Below are 12,238 nucleotides of genomic sequence, written 5' to 3'. Positions count from 1 at the left end.
AATTTCCACATTTGTCATAATTCAAATAGAAACGTCTATTTTGGGGATATTTTATGTCGACTCTTCCAGACCGAACACGTCAATGATGATCCAGCCAAATGTGCAGTACCGTAATTCCGCCACACGTTGGCGCCATGTGGAAAATTCCAGCAGTTTCTGAAAGGGGAGACATTGCGCTTTCCAGCCAATATCAGGTTATTACTGTAACTTCACTCCCGCTGTAGCACGAAGTGAAATTAATCTGAGGACGGCTTTTTTAATCGACGGTAAATTGCAAAAATAACTTCCTAGATACTGAAAGTTCCAGTTGTTGTGGATAAATGGACAAATATATTCACACACAGGACATTTAAAGAACTGTGCACAATTAAAATAATTACTGGAAAAAAATATATATATTCGGGCAGAGACTTGAAATTTAGGTATAAAAGGATTTAAGACCAAAAAAAGTAGCAAAGAAGGAAAAGGAGACATTGTTTTTATGATTTATTACAAATGTCAGCAGCTTGGTGCACACACACATTTCTGAGTCGAAATAATTTAGAACCGGCTTTGACTGCCATTAAAGTTTCAGGTCTTTTGCAGCTTCTCTGTACCAGCTTTGCACATTTAGAGAAATAATGTTTTGTTTGCACAATATCTCCTTAGATTCAGCTTGTTTGCCTTTCTAATTGACTCTCATCTGTCTGGATTTTTTTTTCTTCACTTTTTCAGCTCGTGTTTGGATATTTTTGTGTGATCTTTTGGCTGAAGTGTATTTATTAACAGGAGGTGATGAAGAGGGGCACAAATTCATGTTAAGAGTCAAAGTCAGCAGCTATCTTTTTTTTATATTGGAAGAGAAACATTTGTTTTGTTTCTACTGCCTTCAAATGTAGATCCACAGAACAGCTTTTTGTTCAGATCACATCTTTAGGCACCTTGTTTAGTAAGAAATATTCACACGACCTGTAGAAAAGTAGTTTGTTTAGTTGCAGTTAAATAGCCAACCAAACAAAACGATTTTCCTACCCTCTAATAACTGCTTTTGTCACCAATGGTGAGGAAAATTCAGGCATATTTTTTAAATTTGAGTGAAACTCAAAAACTAACTGCTTCAAATGACAAAATGCCACTAAAGTAGATGGGAGGATCTGGAAGTGGATGAATTAAATGACTGTTCATAGACTGTTTTGCTGTGGAGATGAAAATGAACTTTGGAGCTTCCAGATCTCAAGAAAACGAACAGAAAACAAAGTCAGAGAGGGTGGAAATGGGAAACCGGAGAAAACAAGGATCAAAGTGTTAGTCATCACATAATGAAATGTCAGACTTGCTCATGGTCAGTTAATTGGGTACATTTTATAAACAGCAGTCAGTAATTCCTATGGAAGCAATAAAAGACTCAGTTTTCTCATGCAGCTCCTGAGATGCATCCTCTCCAATAAGTACGGCGTGTTTAGTTGTTGTTTTTCTCGCCTATATATTGTTTGTCTACAAACAGGCCGAGTAACTTAAGTCGGAGCAGTAAGTGTTTGAGGAATTTGGAGAAATGGTGACATGTCTACTCAAAAGGAAATGAAGACGGCTCGTCTTGTTTAGACATGTTGGTGTTGACCTTTAGAGTGTTGCGCCGCGTTGTTCCAAGTGCGCTGAAATCATTGAGATCATGCCGCATCCCCTCTATTACGGCATTTCTCAGCACACCGACATCTGTAATCAGGCACACCGGCTTGGAGACCGTCCTGTGTTTGTACAGTTGTTTAGTGGTCTGCCTCGGTCTTCCAGGGGTTTCCAGCGTCTCTGCTGCTCTCGGATGCATCTAGCGATTGTGGCGAAATCTTTTCAGGAAAAGAACTGAATAACAAGCGGGACAACAGTAGACGCTCATCCTTTTGCCGTTTCCTCCCAATAGAGTTGCTTGCATCAAATCTCAACACATCTATTTTTTTATTTATTTTTTGCTGTCTTCTGCAGGGGATTAGTGGGGGTTCCTGTTCCTCCCAGATGCAGGCGTTGTGTGACAACAGATGTGCAGCAGCCAGCCCTCTATTTTTACCCTGCAGCTCAAGTGAAAGAATCACTGGGATTCCTGCGATTTGATTTAGGTCTTCCTGATTTCTATCAAGGGGAAGATTACAAACTATTTCTAACTCCAGATGAGAACGTTTGTGTTGCTGTAAGGATGTAGACAACATACCGAATATCTAGTTTGTGTCTTGGCTCATATATGCACTGGTTGTTTTTCCAGGTATAACAAATTGTGGTACCTTTAAAGACTCACCGATGGTTCTGACTGATGGCTTCAACTGTGACGCTAATGATATGGTTAGGTTGAGAAACGTGTGAAGAGTTCATGAGACTGACGTTGTTGTTGATAATTGATGCTTTCTGGTCCTGAGGAAGCCATAAGAGCAATAATTTATCTGTAAATTAATGTTTGGTGGCTTGAAAAACACTAAATGCCCTTGTACGGTGGCCCAGAAGGGTCAACAAGATAACTTATGCTACAAGAGGATTTATGCTAAAGCAGGTGTTATGCTGTAACAAAGTAATTATACTAAAAAGGGACTTTTGCTTAAACCAAATTTATTCTAAAATAAAAGTTATGATCAGGCCTAACACGATAACACGTTATCCCAGACGATAAATTATTCCAGAATGTATTGCGATAAACAATAACATTGTTGTTTGAGACCATTTTCGAGTAAGATAATAGTAATAATACAAGAACATTTCTCAAAGATCAATAAACTTTAAAATTTTGATGAGCATTTAAACATTGGAACTAGAAGACATTTTAAATATCCAAAATAGATAAACGAAACAACAGAAACAACATATAAATGATTTCTGAAGTCTCTTTAGACAAAATTGTCTTTCAAAAAGGGGAAAGTTGAGACCAAAACACCAGCCTGATGGAAAGAGAAAAGAGAAAAACGACAAATCAAGCAAATGAAAGTTATTGATTTTGTTTCAGTTGACAGGGCTAGTTATGAAAGTTATGACTTTTGATAATTGTTTTCTGGCTTTTGTTGCTTTGTAGTTTTTGCACTTTGTGTACTCCGTACCCTTGAACTTTCCACATTGTTGCTGCAGTCGCAACCTTTTATTTATTTTATTGTACTGTTACATGATAAACCAAAACAAAATGATGCATTGGTTGCAGTAATTCTCAAGTCCTACAACAAACTTCCAGGATTATTCTGCATTTAACTCCATCAGTTCTCACTCCCTGCTGAGTAGAAATTACATCCCACAGCATGATACAGCCGCTTCCGCGTTTCCCCATAGATATGATTTGTAAATCAGGATGAAGTCCTGATTTACAACATCCTCAACATATTGAGGATGTTGTTTCCTCAACATATTGTTGAAAAAGTATGGTCTTCTAACCAGAGCACCTTCTTCCACATATTGGGCGATTTTGGTTGATGCCTCATAGTTTTGCTTCACCGTTTTAAAACTTAATCAAAGATGCTCAATACCAAACTCGTGATGTGCATGTCGAGGGATTCCTGTGTTTTAGTGGAATAGACTTCGCAGTTTCTCACAAATTATGCACTTGAAGTGACGGTTTAAGTCGTGTGAGCTGTCTTTGCATGCGACCATTGTTTTTTTTAATAGTTCAGGGGAAAGCCCTGGAATTTAAGATCCAACTTAACAAAGTCTCTTGTGTGAGAAGGCCTTTGACCACAAATGACCAGGCCTCTGCTTACGTTCGTCAACTCCTTCTGCAGGATTTTAGGGTTTCCTTCATACCCGGGCTTTGAAGAAGACGGACGGATTTGGATGACCACACGTCTTAAACGATCGCAGCATTTACTATTTTAGCCACCTGTTTTTCTCACCAAAAATCTAAAATGTTGGTCACTTGTCTCTGCCACCCTCTATTTTTACAAAATCCAAAAGTATTCAAGTGCTCAAATTCTGTAATCAATAAAAAAAAAGGTTTGTTCAAAACCTTCGCAATACAGGTTTTAATTAAATGTGACTGACGGGTGATTTAAAATCGGCAGTAATTACAACTGAGAGTAATTTTAGTCATCCAGTTTGTGGTTTTTAAGTGACTCAGCTCATATTTGAGTGTCTTTGTCATTGAAATGAGCCACTTTTTCTGCCTTGCCTACTTGCAAAGTTTGAATAAACAATCAACCTAGCATGCATTTGTTTGGAGATCAGGAGGAAATAGGAAGACTCGAAGAAAACCCAATGCGCAGTAACCTACCATTATTAAAGCTGTTCCTTAAGTAGGGTTATAAAAAGAAGTAAATCATTTCTGAAAGTCCTCAGTCGTGCCAGTACATTTCAGTCAGCAACATATTTTTTTTACTTCAAAAATGCAGGAGTTGAGCTTCAGGGTTTTACATTCTGGACTGCAATAGTAATGTCTTTGTTCGATCTCATCCTCTTAGTTATAAAATATCACAGATTTATGGTCACATTTACATGTGGGGAATAGTAAACGCACCAATGTAGAGTGTGCGTGCGTGCGTGTGTGTGTTTTAAAGCACATGTTTGTGGATTTAGTTGGACCCTGTTTGTGATTGTGGCTGGGAAGGCAGATGTTCTGCCCCCCCCTCCTCGGGACCTCCTCTCAGTTTCCGTCTGGGTCTGTTTTTAGGTCTGGCTAATCGAACACACTCTCCCCTCCCAGGAGATCCAGGAGATTCTCGTGTGATAGTAACTTTGGCTCCAGGACTCGACGTATCTGCCAGTTTACTTTGACTTACTTTGTGTAACAACAAAGGACTTTAACAGATGAACTTGTCTGCACTTGTGTTTTTCCACCTACTTTTTTTTTCCAGCTTCTTCTTTAACCTTAACAGACTTCACTTTGTTCAATTTGTCACTGTTTAGTTGAGTCTCAGATTAGCTTTGTTTTCAGAGGTGAAGTTTAATTACAATTAAATTTAGCTTTAGTAAAAATATTTTTTTATGTCTAGTTTACCGGTAAATCAGAATAACATATTTTTCTTCCCTTTTTTTTTTTTTACAAGACTAGCATTGGTTAAAAAGAGAGTCAAAAATGAGATTTAATTTCAGTGTTTTCCAAGATCTGAGTCCGTTTGATATGATTATTCAGTAACAAGGAGAAGCAAATGGAAAAATATTTTTCCAGTTATTTTTACTTAAATGAGTTATTTAAGTATTTTTACTTAAATGAGTTATTTAAGTAAAAATAACTCTTTTATTTTTACTTAAGCTTAAAATATTTTTTTGCTGCATGATTCAATGTCCTTATGGCACTTCTGCATGGTAATGATGCCTAATGTTTTGAAACTTCAAAGACAGTTTCATTTAAATGTCATCTGCAAAGCAATAAAAAGAAAAATCATAGAAAGGAAAGCTTGGCTAGAGCGCATAAAAAGAAGAGGACCTTGAGCAGAACCCTGAGGGACGCCACGTCGAAACTACGGATGCAATTAAAATGAAGTAGCAGGGTGACATAATGTAGTTGCAAGTGTTTTATCAGTCAATTACTTGGTAGTACCAGGTTGAAAAACTTATTGGAAAGTGTTTGTTTCATTTCTGGTAAATGTGACATTGTTAAGCACACAACCAGTCACATCACTGATTCATGGTTGTTTTATGACAAATACTTCCTGGTAAGGTTTAGATGTCCTAATGTTGGTAAATGAAGTGAAATTATGATGTAGAAAAATAGAGACAGTTACTACAAATAGTAGTGTAATCACTGTAACTAATTAGTCATTTCCATATATTTGTTTGAAATATTCCAGTTTCATCATCAAAGCATGCATTAACTCAACAAATGTAACATTTATCAGTTTAGTTTTACCACATAGTTGCTTTATGTTATTATAAAGGTGTTGTATATATGTCTGTATACAGTCCCGACGGAGCAGATCTTTAGTTTTTTGGTCACTTCCTGTCTAAATGGACGCTACATGGCAGCAGAATTACAGTAAGTTAGCCAAACAGAGATGTTTGGCTGTTGCATAATTCAAAGCAGCTTCATCTCAGCGCCTGAATGTTCCAATATTTTTCTCCATGCCCACCTTTATTTTAGATCCATGTCTTCTTGTCGTTCCATCATTTCGTCCTCGTATCTGCCCCCCCCCCCCCCCCTCCTTTCGTTCCAGTTTCCGTCTCCAGAAGCCAGGTCTGGTCTTTTCATGCTGTAGACCCGTGCGTCTGTTTGTGTATGTGTGATCATACCACTGTGTACTTACTACCTGTCAACACATGCGGCCTGCCAGAAAAACTGAAATGTTATATTTTTCAGGTACAGTATTTCCACTGTGGAGCTGGAGGTGACTTATTATTCAGGTTCAAATTAAACAGGCTTCCTGTAAACCTTAAATGAAGCTATAAAACAGATTCTCATGGACTTTCTGCTCTCACTCGGTCTTACGTAAGGTGTCTCCTCTGAGTTTGAAAGCCGCAGAAATATGACAGACCGTCACATGCTTTTGTTATCAAATGAAAAGGGGCAGACCGAGACGCAAGTTGTCTGCACCAGATGAGGTATTCCTTCATGGTTTTCTCTCTGCGTTTGCATTTGATGTGGGTTACTGGGTGCATTTCACTGCCAGCAGCTGCTGTGCGCTTTACAGTTGGTTAACTTCTCCTGTCTGACCTGCTGCAGCTGAGGAGAAGGGAGGAGGAGAGAGAGGCCAACCTGGCAGCGGCTCTGCAGTGGAAATTCACACCTAGCCTCAGGCTTCAAGAAAAGTCAACGAGTTGTGAAGAGCGTTGGGGACTGTGGATTCTCTGTTGCAGCCGTCATAATTAAAGCTGCTCGCCGAACGCGTCTGAAAGTTGCTGTCATGTAATATTTTTATTCCTTCTACGGTCGTAAAGGTTAGAATTACTTCGGTCTTTCCGTTAGACTCAAAGAGCCTCGATTCCCACGAGACTTTCCATGTTTTTGAATTTATTAAACTTGTTCCCGCCTTGTGTGGAGATTTATGGCTTTCTTGTTTTCGAGCACATGCTGCCATATTAAAGCTGCTCGAAACACCCGTTCATCTGAGGATAGTTGGATTTGAGCAAGGGTGTAGTCAGCGTTGGGGATCAGCTTTATTAATTGTTGCAAACAATTTTTGGATTTGTCTGAACAAACTGGAAGAAACATAAACTGCTGCGTGTTTGAAAACTAACTTTTTGGGATTGGTGGCTCAGCTAGAGCGACAGCATTTGATACCAACTATGTCTGAATTCAGTCAAAGACAGAGTTAAAAACATAATGCATTTGTAAAGCTTTGACCTGCACGTAGTGATTTTATCCTATTTCAACTCCTATTTAACATAGTACAAGAAAATTAAAATGCTGTCCTGCTATGAGTGGTGATTAATTATTTACATAAGAAGCACAGGCAGTAACATGCCGTGTGTGTAAATGTTTCACGGTTTTAACACAAAGACAAATGATTAGAGTGCAACATGTCAGTAATTGCGTAAATTCATGTTTCTTCCTGTATTTTTAGAGATTATGGATATTTTCAACTTAAATGTTAATGCAGTTTTTTTCAGATTTTCCAACATTTTCAAGTCTTGCACATTCCTTGACTGACAGGTTAAAAGAATAAGACAAAGCATATTTGCTGTTTTCACTTCTCCCTTCTTGCTACCTGCTGAAAGTTGTGCTCTCTTTCATTTTCCCGAAGCTAAAATAAACTTCAAACATGCATAGAAAATACAGTTCCTTTTCGATTTGCTTCTTTCACTTCTGTGTGTCCAGTGACTTCAATTTAAACACATCACTGATTATAAAAACGGTAAACTTTGCATCAAATGTATTTTATTATTTTTAATAAGACAGTTTTCCATTCCTGCTCCATTTTCATGTCGTAGATCTTCATTATTCTTACTTTTAATGAGCCGCCACTTTGTGACTTCTCTCATATGTTTCATATTAAAGCCTTGTGGGATCGGTTTCTGAACAGCAGTGTCTCCCCTGTTCTCTCATCTTCACAGCTTGTCCACCTGGCACTTATAAACCAGAGGGCACTCCCGGAGGACTGACCACCTGCCTGTTGTGCCCTGACGCGCAGCACACGTCCCAGCCTGGCAGCACCGCCCTCCATGACTGCGTCTGCAAGCCGGGCTATCAGCCAATAGGCACGAGCTGTCAGGGTGAGACAAAGCTGCTCTCTGGGAGCAAAACTTTTTTGACATAAGCACCATCTGAATTACATCGACGCTGTCCAGCAGCACTTTGTGTGGCTACTGTAAATATTTAGACTCTGGCATGATTTTTCCAGGAAAAAGCTGAGCGAAATATATATTTTTTTCTTTTTCTTTTCTGGCTTCCAGTCAGCAGTATTTAAACTCAGTAGATCTTAAAAGTTTCACTAATGGTAAACACAGCGATAAAACCATATTGTCTTTTTTTGGTCATGGTGCCTTAGTTGCATGTGTTGTAACAAAGGTTTACTTTGCCAAAAAAACAAAAGCTTCTCTGTAAATGGCTAATTTACGAGAAACTCAATGCAGCGTGAGTGCATACAAAATGTAAAAATACAAAAAAATAAAGTTCACACTGAACTGAAAGCACTCCTCAGCATTAAATGACAAGCAAGAAAGTGAGTTGTGTCTGGAGAATCTTGGAGCGATGAAGAATATCATGAACCAGGAGCACCACGGGTTTCCAGACTATTTTGTGTATGCACCAAATATCTGAGATGAGAATGTGGCGGCTTATTATCATGGTAGCAGAATATCTGATGTAGCTTTCCAGTTGAACTTGGAATTGGGAAATTCCCACATCCCAGTTGGAAAAATCAACTGGTACGCCCTCCGAAGTCAGACTTCCCACTGGAAACTTGGGGCCATTCCGACTACCCACAGCTTCAACTTGTAAGGCCAGGTTTGAGTTTTAACACGGCCGTTTCTTGCATCAACAGCAAGATTTTAAAAGTGCGTTTAATTTCGATGTTGCTTGTAGCGCCTGCCACTCTAAGCTGAACAAATTAAAAGTGGTGTGGAAACCAGAGCTTAAACTGATGTTCGGCAAGAGCTGTTCAGAAATGTCTGTTAACGTTGCCATGTTGAAATTCTGACTTCTCAACTAGAATGGAACCTTGGAAAGAATCTCTTCCCACAGCTGAGAGGAATAATTCATGCAGAAAGAAGAAGAAAAAAAACGGGCAACTTGCAAATAAAATAAAATATGTAGCAATCAATCAATCAATCAATCAAATTTTATTTGTATAGCACATTTCAGTAGCAAGGCATTTCAAGGTGCTTTACATAATTAAAAAACAAAATAAAAGCAGCATGTGACATTGAATAAAAAGTAAGAAAGAGAGATTTTGGGGAAAAAAAAGAAAAAAAAAAGATTAAAAAAAAGATTAAAACACTTTTGTTACGGAATTTAAGCGCCTGTCGTTGCCGGACTCCGCCGTCCGTTTAACACGGGTATTATCCAGGCCCCGTCGCCTAATAGGACAAGGTCTCCAAGAAGTGCACACATCTCCAAATTGTGCATATAAGCTAGAAGCTGAGACACAGAGAGAAATTCCAATATTGCTAGGCTGCTATGTAAATACAAAGTTTACTTATAATGGTGCCAAAGAGAGGCCAGAAACAGATGTGATACGATTGTGAGACAGGACAGCAGAGAAAGCTTCAGGGAACGGCTTGGAGACATTCCTTCATGCTTAAAGGACATTTTCTAAATTATCTGCAATTATTGAACATTCTTGGAGCTCCTGGAGTTTGTAGAGTGTTTTTCCTCTGGTGTGAAGAGAACTGAAGCATAGTTCAGTTAAGCTAGGATCCTTTGGTTTTTTTGGTTGCCAAGGAGCAGAAACTAACTGTACATATTCAGGGGGAATGAAAACAAAAAATAACATAAAAATGGCCTTTTGTACATGAATCCTTTGCTCTTGATTTTGCTTTATTCTCAGTAAAACCAGACAAATTCTTCTGCTATTCAGTTGGTCATTATATTACCTTATTTGGACCTGCAATAAAGCAGTGCAGACGAATTATTATAAGCAATAGTCCTCGGTTGACGGGAACAAACGCGGATAGATAGTAACTTTAATAGAAACGCTTAACACTTTTCCACAGAAGCATAAGATCAGAGTGAGCCATATCTCTGAATTTGCATCGAGCCATGAACTTCTCTATCGTTTGAAGAACAAGCCAGAGACTTTCCACTTGATTTTTCATCTGAAAGCAAAGGTCTATTTATCACCAGCTTCAGACACTACAGTATAGTTTCTCTTCCTCCCTCGTAGATAAGATGGTGAATCTTGACATATAATATTCTGTTAGTCTTTCTCTTGTAATATTTTATGTATTCATAGCCTTTTCCATGCAGTGTAGACTATTAGTTTTATCGAGTGCGTAGTTTGTCATTGTGCAGTGGATTGTCTCTATTATATTGACTCTTTAAATCTTCTCCGATCTTCTCTTTCAGTGGTTCACTGCCCAGCACTGACCCCTCCAGAAAACGGCCTTTTTGTCCAGGATGTGTGCAACAACCACTTTGAGGCTGCCTGTGGAGTTCGGTGTCAGCCGGGTTTCGAGCTTCATGGAACCGGCATCAGACTGTGTCAGGCCGACGGCACCTGGTCAGGGACACCTGCTAGTTGCACAGGTAAGAAATACATCGCAGGTGTAGCTTTCAAAAAGAAAACCGGGCCAGTGGTCACATTTTACACGCCTACAAACCAATTTTTTCTTTCTGAAAATGGTGGCTCGTACTCTTCAAGAGGAAACGGACATGATACTGCCTCTTATAGCTGTACATAATTCACACCTTTAGTAGATTTAAATTTAAATAATTATTACATTTTTTCCAAATAGATTTCTTATGAAGTAATGCTATATTTTGCAACATCTCAACCTGACTTTAATCTGATAGAGAATCTATGGTTAAGTTGAAGCTTAGGGTGATGAAGGCCTTCCAACCTTAAACACTTAAGAGTTCATCACTAAAAATAAATGGGCAAAGATCAGAAGAAACATTTGATTGCTGTAGCACAGTGGTGTCCAAAGCCGGCATCCTGCATGTTTTAGTTCTCTCCCTGGTGGTGGTAACAACCTTTTCAGCATGAGAATGTTCCTCTTAGGCCTCTAATGAGCCATCATTTGATCCAGGTGCGTTAAACCAGGGAGAGAACTAAAACATGCAGGATGCCGGCCCTCCAGGACCCACTTTGGACACCACTGCTGTAAAAACACTAAAGGCTTTTTCTGTTCATTATTTAGAGAGGTGTAAATAGTTTTCAAATATAAAACAAAGATGTTTTTCTGATGTTTATATAATTTCCAAAAAGTATCTAAACTTGCCAGATCTACAGGCTTCCAGATAACTGACAACAGTTTTAAGGAGCAGCAAGAGAACAATAGGAAAACGCTTGTGTCAGCAGTTCTGCCATCTGACTCTTTGAGTAACCTGATTTTACACAGGGTACTTTTTTTTTCCTGTTTTAGTCATTAGGCTTTGCTTTGTTCTTTAAAGTTGGTTGCCTCTTTATTAAAATGTAAAGAACTTCAATGGCACCATTTTACCCAATAAAGAGTTGTGCTTTCCCTTGTAAAGGTTTGACAAGTTTTTTGGTTCTGAAACCTAAAAAACATATATCAATTGTTCTTTTAGATCACAACAAAATAACTAAATAATGTTTGTTTGTATGTTTTCTCATTCTCTAGTGTTTCTCATTTCCGGTCGTCAGGGACTACTGCCCTGCAAATTTTAGATGTCTGTGTTCAGGAGCACCTGATTGAAATGAATGCATGGCCTCCTCTGCAAGCTATCAAGTGCTGCAGAAGCCTCTTAATCAGCCACTTATTCAGGTCAGATTTGTGGCAGAAGTGTTCCCTGAGGACCGGAACTGAGAAACGCTACACAATTCTTTCTTTCTTCGTAGATTTATGGACAAAAGTAGCTCTTTGATTTGTAAAGGTTGCTGCTCCATTGTATGTACTTTTAGAGCCACTACTTTGCACCAGTCAGTTATTTTGCAAGCTGTTTGTAGCAGTCGGTAAATATCAAGTCCGCCAGGTTAGTTAGACTTCTTAGTCCATGGCTTCAGTCACTAAGATTTTCTTAATCTAAGTAAACCTAAATTAAATGTAAAATTTACATCTTTCCTAAACTATAATGAGAAACATGCATTAGGGCTGTGCAGTAGAACACGTTAACACAGTTGTCTTATCACAAAAACGTTGTAGGTTTGAATCCCCGCCGGGGTTTTTTCTGTATAGAGTGTACAAATCCATCCATTGCTTTTCAACAAGTCCTCTGACTTTACTGTCCAAAAAATACACATTAGAC

General features: G+C 38.6%; 1 protein-coding gene across 3 annotated transcripts in view; it reads left to right on the top strand.

The window, feature by feature from the left end:
- svep1 (sushi, von Willebrand factor type A, EGF and pentraxin domain containing 1) overlaps positions 1 to 12,238 on the top strand; it is a 98,047-nt gene that overhangs the window by 40,337 nt on the left and 45,472 nt on the right. For all 3 annotated transcript variants that reach the window (XM_008427984.2, XM_008427982.3, XM_008427983.3), the window contains 2 exons: positions 7,924 to 8,082; positions 10,376 to 10,555. In XM_008427984.2, coding sequence (XP_008426206.1) covers positions 7,924 to 8,082; positions 10,376 to 10,555 — 339 coding nt within the window. The remainder of the gene's footprint in view (positions 1 to 7,923; positions 8,083 to 10,375; positions 10,556 to 12,238) is intronic.

This window comes from Poecilia reticulata, chromosome 18 (assembly GCF_904066995.2).
Source record: "Poecilia reticulata chromosome 18, P_reticulata-male-v2, whole genome shotgun sequence".
NCBI classification, from domain to species: domain Eukaryota; kingdom Metazoa; phylum Chordata; class Actinopteri; order Cyprinodontiformes; family Poeciliidae; genus Poecilia; species Poecilia reticulata.
Note: the sequence above shows the minus strand (reverse complement) of the source record. Positions and strands in the feature narration are given on the sequence as shown.